The 25,170-nt window shown below is 45.5% G+C and overlaps 1 protein-coding gene across 2 annotated transcripts in view; it reads right to left on the minus strand.

Annotated features, from left to right (window-relative positions):
* Positions 1-8,514: 8,514 nt before the first annotated feature.
* GSK3B (glycogen synthase kinase 3 beta) overlaps positions 8,515-25,170 on the minus strand; it is a 154,883-nt gene continuing 138,227 nt past the window's right edge. For both annotated transcript variants that reach the window (XM_017814730.1, XM_017814728.1), the window contains 2 exons: positions 21,341-21,439; positions 8,515-13,673 (listed from right to left, as the gene is read on the minus strand). In XM_017814730.1, the coding sequence (XP_017670219.1) occupies positions 13,606-13,673; positions 21,341-21,439 (167 nt within the window). In that variant the 3' untranslated portion in view covers positions 8,515-13,605. The remainder of the gene's footprint in view (positions 13,674-21,340; positions 21,440-25,170) is intronic.

Here is a 25,170-nt window from a genome sequence, read left to right on the forward strand (position 1 = left end):
CAAGCATGTCCCACTGATTTCCTTAGTGGTGTTGGGCCAAGTGGCTTCCTGCATTAGCACAGCTATTGATAAAGCATTGGAGGTGAATGAAAACGGTCAGATTTTGCATCATCTTTTCACATAATTAGTCCTTGCATAAAGTGCCTTTGACCTCAGCAGAGTAGTTCCTGCCAAGCAGGCAGTGTCTGGTACTAACAGTTAAGGCTAGGTGATAGCTGAATGACATGGGCATAGAGGGGCTGATGTATTTTCCAGAAATAGTACTCTTTGGACTGACCTCTTGCTTTTTATCATCCCGAAGGAGAACAATTCTTGAAAGAATCTTATTTTTCTTAGAACAGTATTAGTCACTCTGGCTTCCCAGCTCCAGGGGGCCACACAGAAAGGATGCTGGCTTTGCCGTGTTTGCAAGCACGGGGGTGCTCCAGCTGAGTATGTCAGAAAGCAGTAGGCTGCAGACAGGCACAGTACATCTGGTCAGAGAGCTCTCCGGGCTCGCTGAGCTCTTCAGCACTCACCTGTCAAAATTCTCGAGGTCTGTGGCTTTAGCACCTGACAGGTACATTTGCACCAATACCAGTGTCAGATGCACGTTTTGGAGGAGCAGGCACCACACCCAAAATGCTTACTCATTGATAGCCACAGCTTACGCAACAAAGGGCAGTACTAGCCCTCACTGCTAATGGGATAACTGGCTCATCTCTCCCTGCTTCCATCATTTCTCAGTGATGGATCCTTGTGCTGGGTCTGTAAAGTTCAGGTGGGCTCCAGCTAATCCTGACCATGGTGCTGCTCCTACAAAACACAAACCAGCAGCTGGTCAAAAATTCAGGCTCATTAGTGCATTCCTGAAAAAATTTTGCATCAGGTGTTTGTTTTGTGGATTGGGCTGGGGCAGGGTACAGAGAAAGGAATTACAGGGAGGGGAGAGAATACCACTATATTACACTGGGCTGTAAATAACAGCTGGAGAGAGAAAACTGAGAGCTGCACCAAAACATTGCTGGTCTTCAAGTCACTGAACCAGGGACACCAAGGGGCTGGTGAGGTCAGGGAGCCTCTGTAAGTATTGCAACTTCTGGCAGGAGTCAGAGATGGGTGATAAGTTTTGGTTAGGATTCTGTGAGGGTCATCCCATTAGGGACTGTGGATTTGGAACAATTCTCTTGGCACACATAGGTAGTCAGTAAAAGGGAAGGTTGCAAATGCAAAAATATAGAACGAAACACTCCACAGTGTGGGAGGAGAAGCTGTGCAGGGATCGGCTCTGTTGCCTCAGGCCACCTTGGACAAATTTAGCCTAGTTGAAAGGGGGTGGGGGAGTGGATAACATGAATCACAAGATCCAGTGTAATAGGAGAGACATGGAAAACGATGCAGCAGAACAGTAGAACAGGAAGACCGATCCATTGAGGCATTTGCTGTATTTCTGAAGGGATCTGTTGAGATAAACATTCTCTATGTAGCTCATTGTACAATTTGACATGGTTTTAAAAAGTTAAGTATTCCAACAGGTGTGGGAATGGACGGAGGTTTCAGGACTCTGCTCTTCTGTAGGGATGCAGCCCTCTGCATGACAACAAAGGGGGCAGGGGACTCCAGATGCTGTGCACAGGGAGCTATAAATGTTTTGGCTTCTGTTATGATTTAAGGGACACCATCAGAGTAAAGCCATCTTTTCCACATGACATTGCCTAACATGTAAACTGAAGGCCACAGCAGGATTCCTGCAGGAAACTTTCCTGTAGAAACTGCTTTCAATTGTCATGTGTGGGGTTTTTTTTTCAAGCTTTGCAGAATATACTTTGAGAAAGAAAACGAGCACAGTGAGAGGGAATTGGGATCATAAATCAACAGCATAAGAATGCACCATTCCCTCTCCTAGCAGGAGACAGAACAACCCTGGGGAGGAGCCCTACCCAAAACAGACACAGCAGATGCCTCCAGGGCTGCACCAATACAGTGGAAACACAAGGAAATTCAGCTTGTCCGGCTTTTCTTTCACCAGCTGCCCATGGAAAGGGAGCCTGGCTGTGCTGCTCTGCTGGCTTCTGCCTCCTGGCAGGTGGGGGAGACAGGCTGAACCAAACGGGCCTCTGGGGTCACTGCACTGTGAGAATGGTGAAAAATCGGTCTCTTTGCAGTAGATGAATGAATGCAAATTGTCTCAGGGCTTCCCTGCTGGTATGGCTCTTGTGATGTGGAAGGAGGAAATCCTATTATGCTAACTACAGTTCAGCAGAAAGGACTTTCAGTAGGAGAGCTGGAAGCTGGTACACACACCTTTTTCACTGGACATGTACGGTATCTGCATTTCTGTCAACATAAAACCACACCAAGCCCACACTCTCCCACCTCTCCTGTCTCCCTTAAAAGCAACATGACCATCACAAAAGTTGCTGCCATAGACCTGGATGTGGTGCTGTTAAAAGAGTTCCTGCCACTTTCTTAGCACTGCTGTTCTCTCTGTCCCTGGTCTCATAAGCACACAGGATCTGCCTGGTACTTCATTGGGCTCAATTCAGCCCTCACACAAATTCTTTTTTGGGGGTGGGAAGGGGAGATTAAACCTGCAAGTATGGTCCTCACATGCCAAAGGCTTTTAACAAGGTCCAGTTGCACTACTACCAACTACCTCCTCCCAGTCCTCTCTCCCTGCTTCCACCAAAATCCTATTCTTGCAGCTTTCCCTGTGTTTTTATGATTGGTGAATAAGTATCTTCCTGGTACCCCCCAGCCTCCTCACCTCAAAGCCCTCCTGAGTCAGGGTTGGGCTTGGAAGAGGTGCTGTTGTTTCCTATGCCTGCCCTCCACCCCACCAGAGAGGCAGGAATTGGTTTGAACATCTGCCAAAACTGCCAAATCCCTTAGACATAATGTGTAAACCTGGACTAGTAAATTCAGTCTTCCTGGATCCACCCTGGACTAGCTGAACTAGCAAGAAAAGCATCTCAACAGACACTGTTTGCATGAGAAAGAAAATCCCCAAGGGCCAATGGGAAGGGTGTGTGCTGACACCCATGGAGGAGAGGCAGCTCTGGCTCTCTGCTCCAATCATGGAATTCATTCCCCTTTGTTTTTCTTTTTTTCCCACACGCTGTGTCAACCCCATGCACCTTTTCCTCCACCTCTCATGGCTGGAGTCCAGGCCACTTCTCTTGGCCTCTTCCCATGCGCCACATCCCAATACTTCATGTAGCACTCGGAAAGGATGTCCTGTTCCCATTTCCTTCCTGGGCTGCTTACCTGTATCCACATGTGTTGCCTGGCTCAGCACACCATCCCCAACAGACCCGAGAGCTGTGACTGCTCTGCAAACACTCACCGTTGTGGCTGCCCACTTGTCTGTAGCTGGTTGGACCCTTTGCACAGCCTGGCCGGCTGAGATTTATCACAACCAGTTTCCCCCAGTTGGGAACTTTCATGGTGACCTGCACTCCTTGCCTGTCCTGGAGCTCCTCAGTCAGTGCTGGGCATGGGACTGTTGGTCCTTTTCCGTGAGGCAGTGGCTGGAAGGATGTGGCGCTACCTTGATGCAAATCGCAGTGAGCGAGCGGCAGCTGCGCAGCAAGGACCCGATGCTACTGCTCCTGGTGACAACGTCACCACTGAGCGTGAGCAGCACCAGTGCCCTGAATACAGATGCAGAAAGAAACCTGAAATATTTAACCAGTGCTTTTATGTAGCCCCTGAACTGGGAATGCACTGCACCTTCTCCTAAATACCCTTCTCGGCCAGTGGCCTCTCGCTCACCCTTTGACGTCACAAGCATTTGGAAAGCAGCTGCTCCCACCAGCATTCCAAGAGACTGAAAAGCTGCATTTGCTTCTCTCTCCTTAAGTTGCTGCAGGATTGATCCTAAGAAAGAATCTCCCTTTTGTTTATTACTGAGCCAGTCATAGCCAACCCTTCCCTGTAAAGCCTCCTGAAAACACCATGTTGATTCCTTACCTGTTAAAGCCTTTCCCCACCTGCCAATGTAATTTTTCTGCCTCCAGCCAAATGCAAACCATTTTTATTGCTGTCTGGGCCCCAAATCTGTGGTCTCCAGCAGAAACAGCTTCCACTGACCAACCTGTTCCTAGGCCTGGTGCTATGAGACAAAAATCTTAAAAGAGGAATGAGGTGTAACTGAGATTGTCCAAAGACTTCTCAGTTGGAGTATTCACCCAGTATTCCCTTTTCCGAAGGCTGGTCACAAACATCAGCATCCAAAACAACTCTCATTGAGTAAAAATGCTCTCAAAACAACCTGGGTTTTGCCAGTAAGCACCAACTTCCTCCTGAACACTCTGGCCTGGCAAAGGTTTTCGTTACAGGAATGAGCTGCAAAAGAGATGAGAAGGAGGAAGAGGAGGTCATGGCTGCTGTTATGCAGTAGCAAACAATCATAGAATTGTTAAGGTTGGAAAGGACCTCTAGGGTCCCCAAGTGCAACCATTAACCCAGCACTGCCAAGCCCATCACTAGTGTCCCCAAGTGCTACATCTACATGTCTTTTAAATACTGCCAGGGATGGTGGGTGACTCCACCACTTCCCTGGGTAGCCTGTTCCAGGGCTTGATAACCACTTCCATGAAGAATTTTTTACCTAATACCTGATCTAAACTTCTCCTGGTGCAACTTGAGGCCGTTTCCTCTTGTGCTGTTGCTTGTTACCTGGGGGAAGAGACTGACCCCCACCCCTCACTACAACCTCCTTTCTGGTAGTTGTAGAGGGCAGTAATGAGGGAGCTGATGGGCTGGTGAGAGCAGGGTGAATACCTCTTGCTCCCTCTCAAGCTCACATGCTGTTCCCACTGCACACATGACCCCACCTCACTCCCTGCAGCCCCAGCCTCCCTCTGGCAAGACCTGTCGGGCGTCTGGACCCTGTGACCGCTCAGCACTTGGAGGTGGTGTAAAGCACAGGGAGTTCAAGCAGCAAGTTGCAGTGAACAATCCCATTTTAAGTAATGGGTTCACCAGTTTTTAAAAACTTTGCTTAGGGAAAAAATCCACCAACTAAAATCCAACCCAAACCCCTCAATTCCTCTACTTAGCAATCCATTACATTCTAGGTTCCCAGGGCCTGCCATCATACACAGGGCCCACGGTTCCTCTGCTGGGACAGGTGCTTGTGCTCTGCCAGGCAGCTCTGCCTGGGGACAAGGGTTTGTTTGCCCATGGGCACATTTTGTCACTCTGTGGCAAGCAGGGGGGCTCTGCAGGCTGCCCTGGACTTGGGCAGGCTGCCCCACTGCAACTCTCCTGACAGAGCACCGTGGTTACAAATGCTCTGCTGCAGCCACTTGCAAGCTTCCACAAGGGAAGAGGTTGTTCATTCCCCACTTACCTTGTCATGGAGGACCCAGCCTTACTTCAGGAGTATGGGAGCAGAGACAGGTGATGCAGAGAGCAGGGAATCCCTGGAAGAAAAGGCTTTAACTCCACTGACTGCACAGGAGACCTACTTGACTGCATGCATACTCAGAGGGCAATAGGATACACCAAGAAAACATCTGTTCCAGGACATCAGGACTTAGCTGAGTGTGCAGCAAGATCCAGGGCTGCATTCCTGCATTGACCAAAGGCAGGTGTTTGCCGTGAAAGTCCAGCTCTCCCTTACAGCCCAGACACTCGTGTGCTGTCTCTTGCGAGGAGCACAAGCAGTTTATTTGGGGGACTGGTCTCTGCTCCAAACACTTGGCATTGTATGACACTCACACCCAGACTGGAGCCTGGATTTCCTGCTGTGCCCTGTGAGGCATTGATATTTACACACCTTCCTTTCCTACAGACCTCAGATTTGGCAGCAGCTCAGGTCTGACCCCGCAGCCTTTGTGCACAACTGCTTTAGCTAAGCCAGCAGTGATGGAGCAGCCCTGGCCCTTGCCAGGAACACCACCCTGCAAGACTAGTGAAGGAAGACAGGACAACAAGCCAGCCAAGCCCTTCCCAGAGCCAGGGGAGGGAAGCAAGGTTCAAGACTGGCTAATGAAGTTGTGTACCATCTGCTGGGCTCACCGTCTCCAAGCAACTGGACTTGGAGCTTCACACACAAACTGCAGTGCTCCTGCTCTCTCTCCCGTCCATATTTTGGGGCTCACTTCCCTCCTCCTCCTTTGTGGTTCTTGTTCTTCTCCCACAGAAAGCAAATTGGACCTTACCACCAGCAGCCTGAAAGCTGCCACCTTCCAGATAACAAATGGTGCCAGTAGCCTTGACACTGACTTTTAATTCCAACGCAGATGGCTGGCAGTTCAGTCGATAAAGACAAAGCACATCAGTGGAGCAGACTTTTGTACGCATTCAGCTTGGTCCTGCTTTGCACTTGGATTAGCATTTTAAGTCATTCAAAGGCGTTGGTGACCAACAACTAAGTGGATTTGAACCTGGTTTGCAGACAGGTCTCGAGCAGTATTTTCTCACGGGGAACAGCGACAGAATGACCATTCCCTGGAAGGTTGTGTGGGGGACTGGCTCTTGATGCAAACGTGTTTTATTACATCTTTTAAAAGGGTGACTGGAATATAAAACTCTAGGAGTCCTGTTGGCAATGCTTGCAGGGGTTACATTAGGAGGGAGTGATGGATAAACTGGACAACAGCAGGCTCCTCACAGAAAGGCAAATGCAATACTTAGGTAAGGAGATAGACAGGCACCAGCTGCAAGATGCTCTCTAGTGCCTTTATTTGACACTGGGGTGACTACTGAGGAAACCTCTGTCTGTTTTTGGTACCTACTGCTTAAGGAGGGTCTTAAAAACAGTGGCAGAGGAGATACAATTGGAAATACTACAAAGATACAAAGGATCCCCTTCTAGTCTGCTTAGCAAGAAGTTATGAGGTGTTTGAGTCCTGGTCAAGGGGCTCTGACATTCAGAAGAGAGACATGAGACTGAAGCTGAGGGTTGCTGTGCAAAAAACTGCACATAAAAAGAGCACCACATCTTGCATTTGTGGTGAGAGAAGTTCAGAAGAGACAGGAGGCCTCAGGGTACGTGAATCTAGAAAAGTGCCCAGAGATGACTAACCACCACCCCAAATCACTGAGGATTGTGATGAACTCCCCATCAGAGGCAAGCTTTAAATCAATAAACTCACCTAGAGAGGTGCTGTAGTTCAGGCAGCGATGCTTTTGCAGGTGTAACTGGCCGCCTTTAACGCCAGGGACCAGACAGGCCGAGCAGAGCAGCCCCAGTCTCACCAAATGAGTTGGATGCAGCCCCAACCCTGGTGACCTTGTGGGACCAGTGTAAGTGAAGGGACAGCAGCCACTGCTCACCTGTGCTGCTTCTGGGGTGGCCAGGCTGTTGGTGGCTGCCTAGTGACCCAGAGGAGCAGGGGTTGAACAAACCAAGCCCCAAGCCCGTGTCAGGGAGCTGGGGGAAACTGGCACCTGCTTCAAGGGCGGTTTCAGCACCCAGGAAGGGCGGGAACAGCCCCCAAACTACGTATCAGCAATCCAAAGAGGATTGCAGGGTAAGGCAACACTTACTGTGTGGAGTCGTCACAGACAGGGACTGTCCTGTCCCTGCCAGCTGTCTGGGGCAGGGGAAGCCTCGCTCTGCAGGAAGCACCAGACTTCACCCCCTCAGTCCTTTAAGGCACTGACCAGACTTGCACTTCTCCAGTCCTGGCTGAATTTGGGCACAGGGCCCTTTCCGCTCAACCAAAGTCTCTCTCCGAGCAGCTGTCTGGAGGCGTCTGTCCCTATGTCTCTGAAGTGTGGCCCTTCCCACCCACCTCTCACTTCTGGAGGGGCTCTGGAGTGGAGGCTCTGGCCTGGAGCCCAGCAGAGGTTTTGTGGGGACAACCGCGGCTTGTGGCACACAAACAAACCGAGAGGAGCCTCTTTGCAATATAAATTTGTTTTTATTGAAGCAGCAGTCACATGACCTCGCATCTAGCCTTTAGGATAGCGACAGAATGGATTCGGCCAGGTCAGCCAGCCCAAAAAAGGTTTTTTTTTTTTCTTTTTTCTTTTTGCGCTAATAGACATGTCATGTTTAATACATACATTATCCAGTACCGGAAACCCAACTCAGAGATAGCTACGTGCTGATTTGCTGGAGGAACGGTCCACTGGACGTGGTCTCAACAAACTTTACAGATCACCACCAAATAACATTACTAATGGGATCCAATGATTAAAAAAAACAACCCAAACAACCATGAGTGCAGGATTCAAGCCAGCAGTTTACACAGGTTAAGTTTGTAACTATAGGTGGACGGTAAAGGAAGATTGGTTGGTTTCAATTTGAAATATTTATGTCCCAGGGTTCCTCTCTCCATCAAATCAAACGGTATCATAAACAAGCTGGCATCTCTTGAAAAATAGCATGGAATAACACAGTTCATTTAAGAAAACATGCTCATTTCTTGTGGTTTTTCTTCTATTATTACAAAGATTTAAGTCCACCTATTCTTGCAGAGTGGAAAGAGGCGTGAGGGTGAGGAACAAGGGTCAGAGAAGGGAGAGAGGAGGAGGAAAGAAAGGGGCAATTTTTTGAAATAAAGACCACACACTTGGTATTTTTTAAATTTCATTTCCAGGCTAACCTACTTTTTATTTAATGCAAATTACAGTACCAGTTAACTATTTCCGAACCGAGTCACACAGAACAAAACGTATTTACAAGGGGAATGGGGCGGGGGAAATAATAAAACATTAAGCATACTTTCCACAAAAAAAGTTTATATTTAAAATGAAAAAAAAAAATCAGTCACAGAGGCATTCAAGTAGTAATAATGTTATACAGGTTTTGCTTTTCCTTTAAATCAAGACAGATTTGCACAAGTGTATGCAATAGTTTGTATACAACCCACAGTCCTTAATATATATATATTTAGATTTCTGTTTTTAAGATGGAAGTGGTCACGCTAATTGGTGTGTACAGGCCCAAGTGATCCATCAGCAACACATTAATGAACGCAAATTTTACAGGCAAGCAAATTATATATATATAAATATATTTTATATATATATATTAAAAATAAATTGAGAAAGACCAACACAAGGAAGCTACTTTTCTCGAGCTAACCCCTTAGGTACTGTTTTCCTTTCCTGTCGTTTTGCCATTATTGCAGTGTTGCAAAACGAAGCCAACTAAGACCAGAACCGGCCGAGAGCCCCGTGGAAATCAGCTGCCACCCCAGGGGTACCCACTGGCAGTCTCCGAAAGGCAGAGCCTGGACCGAATACCCTACTGTGCTTTTCCTCATCGGCTTTTCCTTTTTCTCCGCGGTGGCTGAGGTTCCTAGTACAGGAGTAAGAGTCTGACAGGCTGCTTGACTTCTGTTTTTCCAAGTACTGAAAACCAGGGAGGGGGGGAATTTTAAGTTGCAAGCTGCAGGCACCTGCCATCATTTTTAGGTAGAGCTTGGCTTCGAAACAAGGGGACAGAATGTTCAGGGATCTTTTACCAGCCAATTTTCTTTTGCAGGTCATTATTTTTTTCCCTAGCAAGGTTGATAAGTTTAATATTAAACACCAGTGTCTTGATCGGGTGCCCACTGAGGGAGACAGACTGCAACCGAGCCCGGCTCAGAGACCCACTCTACAGCAGGGCTGACATAAGGGACAGATCAAGACCACACTGGGTTAAAAAACAAGCCCGAAAGAGAGTAAAAGAAGAGAGGGACAGCTCTGAGCAGACTGTCACCAACAGCTTGGCATCACTGACCTTCGTTCGTGTCACCAGAAAGAAAGTGCAGCCTCTGCTTCACTGGAATGAACACGAGATGCTTCGAAATAAAACAGCAACCTTTGGTTTGGTAAAGAGTTACGTGTTTTCCCATTCAAGACAATCTTATGTGGAATACTAACAAGGTAGTAAAACACAAGCAAACTAGTTTTAGAAACAAGGCCTTCGTGCTGGGCACAAGAAATCAAGAGTCATGTTAAACTTATCTCAAGAAAACAAAAGTGACTTTGGGGAGGGATGTGGAGGAAAATAGGGAGAAGAAAGGGAACAGAAAGTCCTCCCAGTAGAAAAAACCACCGCAGTCTCCTACAGCGATGCCCCTGCTCCCACTGCAGCCAAATGGCTCCGAGCGCAGCAACCCTGTGGGATGTGGGGGGTTTCCCTCCCTGGAGGTCCTTTCCGCTCAGTGAGCCCGGCTGCTGCCCTCGGCACAGCCGCAAGGAGAGTGGAAAGGCTGAGCCTCCTGGAAGCTGCTACTGCCCAGAGGGCTTCTGGGCACAGGACTGAGGGGAAAGACAAGCGAAGTCTAAATGAGCTCTGGGGCAAGTGTCCGAACAAAATCAGTCACTGCTAGCGGGAGGAGGAAAGGGCAGGGTGGGCAACTTGGAGACTTCCAGAACAAAGCCACGGCTCCAATGAAATGCATGACGGTGGAGACGGTTTCCTTTCGTTCCGCTACTGATCAGGGTATCACCGAAACCTTACAGCACTCAAAGAGTTAGAAAGCGGGAGGGGGAGCAAAGATGCGGGTTTGGGGTGGGAGACATCGTTAATAAAGGAGGAGGAGAAAAAAATAAAAGGGAAATAAAATTCAAAAAATCATGGAAGCGAAGGCACTCCAAACTATATAGATACACTATACATCGCTAGAGTTATTGTTACAATAATACAGGCCGGTACCTACTGTACAGAGTTAAAACTATATGGCTTTAAAAAGCTCGTCTACATTTTGTCTGATTATTAAACAGAATCACTGCCCTGAACGGTAACTTTTTGCTCATTAATAACAGTTCCTGGGTCCACATATTTACATACAAAACAATAAAACTCAAAATTCAAAAACAACCAAAAATAATAATGTACAAGCTTGAATTTGGTGAGGAGCTTTGTTTTTGTTGTTGTTTTTTTTTTTTTCCTGTGATTTTTTTTTCTTTTTCTTCCTTATTTACAAAAAAAGGTTGTTCAAAGACCTGGATCTAACTTGTATAAAAGAGTGTGTGATCCTGCTATGATCCTTGAAAACAGAAATAAAACCAGAGGGGCGCCCCTGACCCTCCCCCCCCACCTAACACACACACACGAGACACACACAGACGCCGGCACAGTCACAAAACCAGAGAGAAACGCTCTTAACTCCCCTCCGCCAGTCCTAAACAAAAAACTGAAAAAGAAAAGCCACATTTCCTGGCACAAGCAGCAATTTTTCTTTGATAGTTTTATTACTTTGTTTTTTAAAGACTCGGTAATTTACTGCCTCCAAAGAACAGCGTCTGTGGCCAGTGCTTCAGCAGTCTTGTCTATACAGCAGATCCATACCCTGCCACTGTCCTACTTTTTGAGTCTCCCGCATGGATTTGGATCACTGGGTCAACCAAGCCCCTTCACTTACCTTTCAGGACACTGACTAGCCGAGCGCATGCGTTAAAGACACTCTTCAGCCCTTTCTATTAAGCTGCAGGTAAGGATTTGGAAAGCCTTCTGTTTCTCAACGTGGGTGTGCTTTCCTTTGCAGCCAGCCGGAATGCAATGACAGCTAAAAAGCTTTAAAACCTTTTTTTTTGTGTGTGTGCCCAACAGCAAACGGCCGCAGGGTATAACATGAGGGTTTATCGGTTTCACGGTAGGTGGTCACTCACCTCTTCAAACAGCTCCTGCCTCCCCAAATCCTCCATGTGTCAGGCAGGAGGGAGAAGGCAGGGCTTTTATCAGTTCCAGGGGCTGCTAAGAGACAGTTTCCAAAAAATCCCACGTCAACAGCACAAAAGGTACAAGAAGAAACGCACCGAGCTCGTGACAAAGCCCCTGCTGCCCCTGCAGCAGCCGAGCTTGCCAAAGCCACCACTGCCGGTCACCCCCGGGCCACATGGAGGTCCGCGTGCTCCCGAAAAGCAACTGCTTGCCTTAGAGATCCGCAGGTCGGTAACAGCTCGGTAAGCACCAAAGGCGACTACAGTTTCTCTGAAGGAGGAGATAAGGCTGGAGCGGACACCAACCGCAAGCCTACAACAAGATCAGGTCTCCAAAAGTCTCGTTTCCGGCCGCTCCCCTGACCCTTTCGCGAGGAATATTGCTTTGACTTCAGGAAGAGAGACGTGGATGCTTGCGCCACACGCTGTCGCAGGGAGGAAACCCGGACCCTGAACTGATGGACTAGAACAAGCATTCACCTCACACTTCAGTCAGACTGATTTGAGATCGTAGACAAAAAATAAAAAAAGCAGTACTGTATCTATGTATACATGTATATATTTATATAATATATATACACACACACTCATAGAGCCAGCTTTCCTACAAGTCAGCAGGTACAAATTACCGTCAAGAGCATTCGGATGTGTATTATAGTGTATTATAATATTCTAACATAATGGCGACGTGGCAACATGCATCAATAAATAGAGATCCAAAAAAAAAAAAAAAGGCAAGAGATTAAAAAAGATGAAATTAAATACAGATTCTAGCTGCGGATTTAAAATCAGAACTATCGGAGAATGTGGCATCCTGCAAGTTAAAACTGCAGTTTAAAAAAATATTACAAAATAAACCAGTAGCCTGTTAACAGTTCACATTATAACCCCTGGTGTCCTTTTCCTGTGTATGCACCTTGGGAAAGGGAAGTCTGTTCAAATCAAGAGCCAGGGAGGGGCAGGGAGAGAAAAAAACCCAACCAAACAAGCTTTCACAGTGGCCACTTTCCAAAAAGTCCCTTAACATCCACCAGCTGGGCCCCCGCCCCTGCTGAGGATTTTGTTCGTCCGCTCTTCTCTGCTGAAGCCGGAGCTGACCGTCCTCCTTGCCCTGCGCCGGCCCGACACACGGGGAGCAGGAGCTCCGGCTGGGCAAAGGGGCTGCTTCGGCAAAGCCAACCGCTGGTGTTGGTGCATGTGTGTGTATTATATTATATATCACTCACTTGGGAAAGGCTTTTCCCATATGAAGCTGTAGATTTCTTCATCACTAGCACTGATTTTTAAAATGAAAGGCTTCCACTAGCGGTTCAAGCCTTAGACACACGGCAAACCCTCCCCCCCCACCCCATGGTAACCTATTTTCCTACCACGTCGCCTGCTCCCCATGCCAAGCTGGGGCAGTTCTTCAGATAACCTGGGATATGGATTTGCTGACAAGAAACGCTGAGCTCTGTTGAATGACCCCTGCTAAGCTCCCGACCAAATTCAAGCTGTGCACTACATCAAAGTCCGAAACTTCACTTAAAAAGAAAATAAAAAAAGAGGGTTAAAAAAAAAAAACTTCAGCAGAGAATGAGGTTTGGGGTATTTTGTTTTGTTTTTTTCCTTCTTTCTGTTGTGGGAGGGGGTATGAGGCAAGAGTCCTGGTTCTGAAGTACACAACAGCAAACTTCCAACATGAAGAGATTGTCGAGGGGAGAGACATTGGTGTGTTGTATTGCTCCGCTTTCCCTCCTCCCCCCACCTAGTCCCCTGCCCCGGACACCCTGCAGAGTGAGAATACAATGAAACTGGTTTGTATTTATAGATATTTTACAAGGTTAAATAAGAACAACAATAATAATAATAAAAAATTGAACACTAAAATGAACAGGTTGGTTGGTTTGTTGTTTTGTTGTTTTTTTTTTTCCTCTTTTTAATTTTCTTTCCAAATGTGACCAGTGTTGCTGAGCAAGACTCAAAAATTACTGGTGATTTTTCCTGTGCAGCTGGCTGCTTGGTACTGGTTCAGGTGGAGTTGGAGGCTGATGCTGTAGCTACACTATTGGTCTGAACTCGTTCTCCTGCGTTAACATCTGCAAACGACAGACGAGAAGGGAAGAGAGATAAAACAACCAGCATTACCTCCAAAATAGAGACACATTTCAAACAACTACAACATTCTCTACACAGGGAAACCCACAACTCCCAACAAGATGCTGTTTGGTTAGGACGCTCTCCTGCCTTCAGGGGTGCAGATGGAACAATGCAATCTGGGGAGAGGGGAAAGATGGTCTTTAAGCAGGACAAAGGCAGTCTGGAGGGCTGAGGGCTGGCATGCAAACACCCAGCTGGGCTCTGGCAGGTTTTGCAGTACCTGAGCAGTACCAAGTCGCCTGTGTTACGTTCCCCCAACTCTAACTGCAGGACAAGGCACTCTGGCACGGTCAAAGCCAACACATCAAGTGTTTGTGGTCACGACAAGGTCTCACACTGGTGCTGAAGTTTCATATTGTTAGTCCTTCTTATAACAAAGTTGCCTGTTAATTGTGTGAATGGCGCAGACAACGAACATGACAAGCCTGCTCCCCTGGCAGAAACAGCTTGTATGCTACCGTGTAACTCATGCACTAGTTGCTTTAGAAAATGTCTTTCAAATTTACTACTTTATTCTGTGTTGCTCAATGCAAGTTGGATCTGCCAGTCTCTGAACTGCTGAAGCAGATTAACATTAAGGCTTGAAGCCAGTAACAAGGTTTACACAAGCACACGGCATCATTAGAGGATTGGGTCTCTGCAGTAAATGGTCTCCAACACCTTCTCTTCTCAGGGAGGGACAGTGTTTCACAGAGACAAGTCACAGGATCAAGGGCATATGTCAAAGTGCATTCCAAGAAAACAGTGTTTGCAAAAAAATACCAAAAGGAAATTCACTGTAACTGTGTTTTCACAGGCCACATGCATCAAGCATTTTCTCTAAAAAAAAATAAAACGTTTGTAGTGTTACAAGAGTTGATAGGGGAAAAAAATGCACCAATTTCACCTGGAACCATTTTATCTAGTATCTGATTAGTCAAGGCACAAAGAAGTAAGTGGGTGAACATCTAAACATGTAAAATATGGAATGAGAAAAAGATATTAAATGAGGTTTTCTACAAGAGACTGCCATACATTTCGCCCACTTCATTTAAGTAAGGTTAACTGCAAAGCTATCAAAACTGCAACAGGAAAAAAAAACATAAGAAAGACTTATTATCTTGGTACAGAAGAGGGCAGACTGGGCAAATAGTGTATTCCAAAAGATACGTGGAAAGGGCTTATAAAAAGAACAGATTTACTGACCTCAGACTGAAGGACTGTATGACTAGCATAGGTACCAGACATGACAAAATACAACTGGTGGGTGGGGAGAGCAGTGACATTCCTCCCGCATGGAACAGCTTGCAGGGCAACGCAGCCGGACAATGGTCTACAGTAACCTAGTAATGAAACCCCACTCCTCTTCTGCCATACTGACCTGATCACGGTTGGAAGTGCAACCACGAGCAAAGGCAATGGGATGAATCATAGAATGGGTTGGGTTGGAATGGACTGTCAAGATCATCTAGTTCCACTCCCCGTCATGGGCAGGGACACCTTCTACTAGACCAGGTTGCTCCAAGCCCCATCCAACCTGACCTTGAACACTTCCAGGGATGGGACATCCACAACTACTCTGAACAACCTGTTCCAGTGCCTCACCACCCTCACAGTAAATAATTTCATCCTAATATCTAATCTAAACTTGCCCTCTTTCAGTTTTAAGCCATTCCCCCATGTCCTATCACTACACGCCCCTGTAAGAAGTCCCTCTCCAGCTCTCCTGTAGCCCCCTTTAGGTCCTGGAAGGTGGTCTAAGGTCTCCCCAGAGCCTTCTCTTCTCCAGGCTGAACAGCATCAACTCTCTCAGCCTGTCTTCACAGGGGAGATGGTCCAACCCTCCAGTCATCTTCATCATCCTCCTCTGGACTCTCTCCAGCAGGTTCACATCCTTATGCTGGGGACCCCAGAGCTGGATGCAGTACTCCAGGTGGGGTCTCGCAACAGTGGAGAAGAGGAGCAGAATCAACTCTCCCAACCTGCTGGCCGTGCTTCTTTTGATGCAGCACAGGATACGTTGCTGGCTCCCATCAGCCAACACTCCTAAGTTGTTCTCCTCAGGGCTGCTCTGAAGCCATTCTCTGTCCAACCTGTATTTGTGCTTGGGGTTGCCCTGACCCAGGTACAGGACCTTGCTCTTGGCCCTGCTGAACTTCATGAGTTTTGTACAGGCCCACCTCTGAAGCCTGCCAAGGTTCCTCTGGATGGCATCCCTTCCCTCCAGCATGACGACCACACCACACATGCTGTCTAGAGATGGGCAGCACTTGCTGAGTCACAAATTAAGTAACACACACAACTGCGACAAAAATAGGAAATCAAACAAGCAGCAGCATCCAGAAACACAACGGACAAGTGGGAAGAGAGGGTGATGTCTACTTGAAAAGGAAATGCTGTGAGGAGAGTGTGGGAAGAAAGGCAAATTGTCCTGTGGGCAGAAGATGCCAGACGACTGCTCTCGGATTTTCCTGTTCCTTTTCATCCCACGCCAAATTATTGCATCCCCTCCCTCATGAAGCAATGACCATGATGATAAAAAAATACCCTCATACAATTAAAGCCCCAATGCAGCATGACAACAATACCAACGTTATTTGGGAAGCTAGCCTTGCAGGCAAGAGACATCCTCCTATGTGGAGAATTTCCCTGAAGGAGCAATTCCCAAATCCCACATGCATGCAGACCAACGATGACTACGGAAATCAAAAGTGACCCAGCAAGCCAGGTAACAGTTTCCACACTTTAAACTCTCACCGTGCCTGGTCTAGATTAATTTTCAAGTATAGATAAACTCCAGTTAATGCAACATCTGCTGGCAGTGCCTGATGCAAGCAGTCCAGCTGGAGTCTGTATTGTTGGCAGAAGTTTTCTCTATATTTGTACAGAAAGTGCTTGTATTTCATTTGATGATATAAAATGTGCCTTTTGATCTCCATTTCCTGAAGACAGCAGAGGCTGAAATTGTTATCATTACATTGCTACTGCACAGAGATAAAGCAAAGAAGAGGAGAGGATGGAGCTCCATGTAATACATGCTCCTTTTCTATCATCACTCTAATGGGGGAGTTCCTGAGAAATATATATGCCACATGTCAAAAGAAAGTCAGTCAGGTGATGCAGTCCAACAACATATAGAAGTTCCCCAAGGCTGGGACAGTGCAGAGCAAGTTCAAGGCTGCACTTGCTCCCAACCCACAAGAAAATGCAGTATTTTGACATTTCAGTTCATTTGTTGACTCTGCATTGACAGGACATCTGAGGAACGAAGAGGGGCTTGTTCCAGCATCTCTTTGCTGAAGCACTGGAAAAAGAGCACAACTGGAGTATGAGGTTCTCTGGACATTCATTTACTCCTTCTCTCCATGAGAAATCAGTATTTGGGCATAAGAGAAGGAGATCTAGGCCTTCAGCAATGATGGTAAAAGACATCTGTTTCGCAAAGCAGTGGCCTGTGCCACTGCCAAAGCCCTGCTGGGGAGCACAGCCAGCAGCTGGATGCAGCTCTCTGGCACAGGACAGATGAGCACTGGTCAGACTGCGGCTCCAGATCAGAGCAGCCTCTTTGTCCTAAACCACCCACCTGACACCTCTGCCTGTGCAGGCAAGGAAGAGTCACCAGGGCTTAAGTGTCAGCTGCTTCCAAAAGTTCTTTCAAACAGAGGGCAAAAGCACATCACTGCAGAGAACCTCCTCCAAGTCAGCTTTTCCCTCTGAGGAATGCCTCAGCTTTCTTGGAGGGTATGTGACACTCTCAGAAACCTCCCGGAAAGCAAAGACAGGGCTACAGTTCAGAGAATGACAGAGACGCCAGCCCGGTCTGAGAAAGCCCATTAGCACTAATGACAGCATTAGCTGGTTGGATTTGTAATGCTGGCAGACTGTGCTGCTCATCTGCAAAGATACAGAAACAAAGCTACCACCAGTCGGGGAATCCTCACAAGAGAGCTGAGGAGACAAGTGGAAGGAGAAGGAAAGCCTGGTTTCCCTATTGTGCCTGCCTGTGGATGTAAAAATCCAGGCTCTGAGCAAAACTGGCAAGAGCAAAATATGCAAGTTTTACTTCTCTGTCAAGGAATCATCCCTGTGCTGAGCTTGTAGAAACCTGAGTTAATTGCTTGTCTATATTCTCCCAGTTAAGAAATTAAAGTTTTCCAAAATTCCTTCAATAGGAATATCACAAATGCACTAAATCTTATTTTATAGAGCACTGTGGTCTTTTTCAATTACCACACAGTGGCAGGTAACACCAGTTCTAATCTGTTTTGTTGCCGAAAGTTCAGGCACATCATTGCATTTGGGATTACATGGGATCAACACAGCGGGATGCCTGAGACTATGACCCCAGAATCCCTGCTGGCACAACTTCCCTGCAGATGGCAATTATGCTCTTCCCATCCTAATGTTGACTAACAGAGAGGTAACTACTGCTGCTGGTTGATTCAGGAAGAAAAATACGTAGTCGCATAAGCAGATATGCATTCGGCTTGGTGTGCATGCTCCCCCCTCGGATGCCATGGCTGCACAGCTATGAAACCATCCTCTTCCTCCTCCAGCTACATCAAGGCAGCATCCCCAGAAGCATGGCTGAACTGGCATTTTTAATCAATGCCCAGTGTAATTCACAGAAAGCTACCACACTATTTCAAGCAGTGGCCAATAAATCTTATATTCCTTTTCCTCCACTTTGCTTTAGACATGCTACTAATGTCAGAGAATTTCTCAGAAACATTTGGGTGAATTTACTAATGCCAGTGCAGCAAGGCTTCATACTGTTGCTGGTGCCATTATTACAGCGAGTCCAGCTTTATGCCTCAAGAGAAGAGGAAATTTACAACAAATACTTTTTTTAACACTGAAAAATTACTTAAAATAATTCCCCTCCATTTAAGATCATGATCCCAGGATTACTGTTGCCTTGGGTGACTGAACCATCATTGTCAATGTAGCAGTTAACAAAAATTACTTGCTTCAGATAACTTTTAAAAATGCAGATGTGTGTCATACTGGTTAGCACAAGGGCTAGTCTTGCTGGCTTTATGAAACCTGCCCTGTTAACGTGGTATGTTGCAAAGCCAATCTTTCCATCTCTTAACACAGCACACCGCTGCTGAGTGTCCTTGGAAACACTACTTTGATAGACTTCGAACAAATAGCCCTCTTTTCGCTAGTTATCCTCTAACTATGACCCTGCCTTGCTGCATGATCAAAAGTGGTGCTTTACACCTTATCAGAAAGCTGAGATTCTGACATGGCTGCGCACCCGCAGGACAGCTATAAAAATAACAGGAGCTATTTATTATGCAAGCAGGTAACAACCACCCACCTGGTTACCTACAGGGATGGACAGACACACTGCATTGCAATGTACGTGCACCTGTGCCTCAAGTTCATGGAGCAGGCTGGACATAACAGGCACTTGAACCTCAGTGTCAGTTCCACTTGCTAGATAGAGCACAAGTTACACACTAATAAAGTCAACTAGTTACCTATGATTTGCTTTTCCCTTTAGTGCTTTGAGAGCTACATTTTGGCGCATCATCACCACTCAAAAAACTAGTTTCTGAACTTGTACTGCTAAGTTACATAAGTAAACATTTTGCAGAAAAGTCTCCTGCCTACCAGGATGCCCTGGGTTAGGTGGGAGTTTTGCTGAAGTCACTGAACAACGCAACATTCACTGCTCTGGGAGGTGCAGGAGTATAGAGAAAGAAGGAATCCCTTCTATGAAAATCTCTTGCTAAATGTAGCACAACAGATTAAAAGGACCTCAACAGGACCTAATCCTAAAAATCATACCTGTGATGACATTGCCACCATCTGCTGTGAGAACCCATGTGATTAAGAAACAACCAATCGGTTGTGCTGCAGAAACCCAAAGCCACAAGCTGAACTTAATTTCACAATTTCTTTCCAATTATGTCCAAGATGCAAGAATATTATATTTTGGTTTGAACTACAAACAGAAGGTCTTATCCCAACTCAGTGAAGTGATTGCAAACAGAAGCTTTAAAAATGTTGACATAATTAACACGGGGCTTTTTTTGAGGGTGGGTGGGCTTTGGTTTTTTTTGGTTGGTTGGTTGGTTTGGCTTTCTGGGGGTTTTTTGTTTATTTTTTAAATACTTCACATTTAGGACTCGACCTAATGCATTTTCCCCCCACATGGACCCTTGAAAAGTGCTGAGTGAAAACAGATTTTTTGACCCTATCTTGGGGTCTTGGCAAAGAGAACTCCATAAAAGGCATGAAAGGAACACTAAGCAAAACAATATTTTTCAGAAAGGCTTAAAATAATTTTCCATGTTTGTATTTTGTAGTTTTTAAATCACTTTTACTACTTTATCTGTTTTTTTTCTCACTAGTTGTTGGGCAACAGATGCACACAGAGAACAAGAATATTTGCAAAATACCACCAAGTGTGTGAAACAAAATACTAAATTTTAAAATAGCAATTTGTCTTCTCCTAAATTCAGAGCACATAAATTGTGTAAGCTGTAGCTTTTATCTGCTGCTACTACAGTTTCAGAGAGGCCTCATCTTTCAAACCTAGGTGCATCTGTCTGTCCCAAAGTACGAAATTGCTTTCTATACAGCACTGGCTGGACCAAGTGCATCAGGTATCAGGTAACTTATCTGGCACATCAACCAGCAAATGCTTTCCTGCACGTTTCAAGAACAGCTTTTTAATCAGGCCTTCTCCTTATCAGCTATCCTACACTAAGAAAGCACCTTGCACCTCAAAAGGGGTCACAGCCCTTGTCAAATGGGGCTGAGGTGCACGCAGGACACACACACCCATTTTGCAGCCTGCCTTTGGCTGGCCCAGCCCCAGACAGTCGGCTGGTGTGCTGACTCAGGCCTGACTCAGAGGAAAAGTGCTGGGTACTGAATCACCTCTGCTACATCCTGCAGCACCTGGGATTTTCTTTGGGAGTCTCCCAACTGGTATTACCAGGCTTTTAAGCTTTCACTGGAAACAGAATACAATATGCAATGGCTAAAGGCCAACAGTGAGCTTTTAAAAGGTTTCTGACAGAAACCTGAGACAGAGCAAGAGGCAAAGAAAAAAATCACTCAGTGCTGGCCAAAACCCAAAAGGAATCTGCCTTGTGGCTCAAGATGACATGAACAAACTCAGTAAAAAGCAACTGAACTACTTAGATGAGACAGTGAGCACACTGACTGAACTGCTTAACTAGACTCTTAAATGCTAATGCCTTTAGGGAAAAAAATCCTCCCCATCCACGCTACATGGAGGCTGCATGCACTGAGCTAGCTGTTTCTTCTCTTCCTAGGCATCACAAACTCATGCTCCAAGTCATCATTAATTTCAGGCTAGCTGAGAGCTCAGAAGTTAGGTGCAAACCAATCCACAAGGATTGCTAAAAGCCAAGTGAGATAATGATTTTTTTAATAGTGGAAGTCTGAGTGAGAAGGACCAACAAACTAAGCAGTCAAAAAACAGAGTTTGAGTGCCCTGAGTTAGGATTTGGGTGATACTGAAACAAACCCTTCCTCCCTGTTCACTTTGAGGGCCAAGGCGGTTTGTGGGCCTCAGCAGAGGGAAAGTGCCTGGGCAGGGGAGCAAGGGTGGGGAGGGAGGCAGGCAGTTGCATGTTCTCACCTGAGGCCGCTGTAGCATTTGTAGGGGTTGAAGCAGCTGCTTGGTTCCGGGCATGAGCAGGGATGAGGATCGAAGCCAGAGATGGGTTACTTGACAGTTCTGGAGGGGAGGTGGAACAAACAGAGTTAGCTCATCATCCACAAAGTGCCCCACATGCAGGTTCAGCTCCTAGGGTTTCCCCCTGTAACAGCAACCTCAGGCAAAACATATGCCCTTACAAGGTCACGTTACGTTTTCTTCTTTGCCAGCTGGCGAGAGGAAACCACAGTGATATTTGGCAAGGCATTCTCCAGAGCAAGACTGTCAAAACTACAAGTAGTGGTGCAAAGAAATTATTTCCTAGAGAAAGACACCGGCTTGGGAGTCAACAAAGAACCAGCCAAGTCTGTTCCTTGTCAATGGCCTGATAATGCTGTTTGCTTCTGAGCACTGGAAGGATTCCCTTCACAAACCCACCTGCAATCAGTCTCAGGGAGAAGGCTGATAACAGTGGTGCTGCTTTGGGCACTGGTTCAGCAAGCAAGCAGCTGGAACAGTTGCTCCAAGAGCTTCAGGAATTAGTTCTTTGGCTCACTCAAGCATCATTTTTTCTCAAGGACTCAGGAACCCAAGACCAATCTCTCACAGCCATCTCCTTGAGCGAGGCCAAGGAGAGGTGACATATCCTTTAAAAGGACAGGGAAAGGCAAAGCAAATTGGTCAGCTGGGCATTTTGAATGGACAACAGAATGATGCAACCATTCCTTCTTGGACATTAACCAAGGAAAAAGCAGTCATGTCTTCTAGGCTCCAAATCTAATATAGTTTCAATGTGTATCAGAATGAGAAATAGGCATTTTACAGCCACAACTGTGGGAGGATTAAGGGCAACACATTGTCAAGAACTGACAATCTTCTGGCACCTTTTCAAGAGAATCTAGTGCCTCACAGAAGGTGGGACCGATCTGAGACAAGACAGGTCTTGTTTGTTTCAGAAACAGGAGTGACTGGCTGTCTCTTGAGAAAGCAACATCCGGTAAAAAGGATGTGAACAGTCATCTCACGGAAGGAGATTGATGAGTTTTGGAGCTCCAGGAGGTCATCTGGAGGAGAAATGAGAATAGACAGCTTTTTACAGAGGACCTCCAGATAGCACAGGCTGTACAGAAACCCATCCAAATCACACCACGGGTTCAGCAAGGGGGTTTTGGACACAGTCTCATATTATTTGGGCTCATTTTTGAGAGCCTATCGCTTTTCTTTAATGTTACTTTTAAACTCACGGCCTAAAGGAATCAGTAGTCTACTTGGTGATTTTTTTTCTCAGTTAACTGTTACATTAAGTTTCTTTACTGCTGGGAGGACAAGATACAGAAGACTCACGTGTTTACAAGCCTCTTATTACTGCACACTTTGACACTGCGTTTCAGCACTTATGAATGTAACCAGGTTGCTACATTACCTGCAACCCATCCAATCTATTCTGTAATATCTGTTCAGCTCTAAGCTAGTCCTCCTAGAAAGCCTCAATATTCAGAGCACTGGTACAAATACAAAATCCTCAATTCATGTGGGAATAATTCAGAATTCATATATTCATAATGTTATGCAGAATTTTCAAATATCTACTTTAAATGGAAAAATAAACCGAAGAATCATGACTCCTAAAGAGTCAAAGTGGAAAAATAAACCGAAGAATCATGACTCCTAAAGAGTCAAAGTGTAACACCAGTCATAAACTTCAATACTATCTTGCTCTGTGCTAGAAAATGCTGCTCCCTCAGTATTTTTTTCAAATTTGTTTTCAAAACCTGCTATTACTGGGAATGTACTCTTTATCTTGCTCTTTTGAAAGTTTCTATCTCCCCTGCATTATTTTCTGGAAACAATACAGGGCTGTGACCCAAACAAAAGCAGAGCTAAAACGACAAGGAAACCAAATTTGCTACCTTCTGGTGCTACGTGGTGCCTTGAGGATGCAGCTACAGACTGCCAACATTGCTGTAGCCAAAGAGCCAGTTCATCAGACAGAACAACACCCTTGCAAGGGCACTTCAACCCCATTCTCATTCCTCCCTCATCTGATGTTGTCAGAACATCTCCTTTTGCAGCACCAGCTGTGGCAATAATACTAGTTTTTTGTTGTGTTTCTCTGAAGCTACCTTAAACTTTCATAGAGACCAGAAGACTGACCTTGCTCCCGTTTTCTCAAACCCCACATTATCTTTCTTGGTATGAAGTTTCTTAAATTCAGAATGCTCTGAATGTCTTGATGCTTCACTTAAGAGGAACAGGTCAATTTAGACAAGAAGCAACCAAAGTAAATTGAACTCTTTTGGTTGAAGTTTGTTAGCAGCTTTCCTTGAGAAGTTGTTTGAACTTTTGTTACAGTGTATTTTTGCACCTATCCCATCTGTAAGGATGGGACATGGCAATACTGAGGAGAAAGCTGCAGTCTACAGAGCGCTGAGAATCTCTGAGAATCCTCAGTGATTTCCCCTACAGTATTTGGACAAGCTGTTGAACTGTAGCCTGATTATCCAAATCAAACATACAACTCAAGGTTGGGTTAATTACAATGAATACTGCTGCAAGAAGGTATTATAGTCAAGGCAATCCAGACAAGTTTTCAATATCATGATGTAAACAGAGCAGCTATCACAACTCATTCACAAGACCCAACTCCCATTCACATCAGCTAGGAGAATTCCTCTGGCTTTCTTTTGACCAAATCATACCATTTGCAGCCAGTTAACATCTCCAATAAGGAATAAAAATGAAAATGTCCAGTTTTACTAGAAAATCAGATCATCTTCATTCTCAAACACAAGAAAATGACTAGTGTTGGCAAATGGTGCAGTGCTTTTTTCAGTATCATTACATGATATATCAATTCTAAGAATTCCCTGGGAAAATTATTTTTGTATCACGTTTTCTTTGTCATAATAACGAACTTTGCATTCTGTATCTATCTTAAAAAAAACCCCAAAAACTAAAGGTCACAAGCCATAGTCATTAAAGAATAAACCAAACAAAAGAAAAACACTCCACCCCGCCCTCCCCTTCAGTAAAAATGTAGTCTGTCATAGAGATGCATGATAACCATTCCTCAGTGCTGAGTCACAGAAAGAATTTTACAGTCTTTAATGGCCAATATGGAGTGACATTAACTTTTGTGACCCAGCACAATCACTGAAATGGCAATCATTTCACAGATTGTTTGAAAATTCAGCTTCTAAGAGAAAAATTGCTTTCTGTCTTGCAGGTCTAACAGCTACTGAACTGCAGCTCTGTGGCTAGTGGAGATAACTTCTTTGGCCAAAATAATTTTTTTCAAAACCCAACTGGCATATTTATTTAAACAGTTGTTTAAATTAAGAGAAACATACAGAATGACTAGATAATACTCTCTTCCACAGATCTCATATCTACAGTAAAGTCAGCATCCACAAGCTCCACAGCTATAGCTGGCAGTCAAAGACTATGAGCTTTATCTTCCATATACTCTCACTGCTCTTATTCTAGACTATCTGACCAGCACCAGTGCCCAGATCAGCAGAACTGACGTGACCCTTAATTTCTTTCCGAAAATCAATCCAATGCATTAACGGCTGGATTTATGTTATTATTTCTAACAGTTCTGCCCTTAAGACTCCTGCAGCTACCTCCTACTTCATGGGTTTCAGGCAACTGGATATAGCCAAATAAAACACTCTAAAATGTAATATTGTCTGTTGAAAACAAATGCCATTCAAAACAAAAGGATGTCTTTCTTTACTGTTTAAATTACTACACATGACTTTACATGATTCATTATCCAATTTCCAATGATCTGATCTGTTTCCCAGTTG

Source organism: Lepidothrix coronata, unplaced genomic scaffold (genome assembly GCF_001604755.1).
Source record: "Lepidothrix coronata isolate B3197 unplaced genomic scaffold, Lepidothrix_coronata-1.0 Scaffold46, whole genome shotgun sequence".
NCBI classification, from domain to species: Eukaryota; Metazoa; Chordata; class Aves; order Passeriformes; family Pipridae; genus Lepidothrix; species Lepidothrix coronata.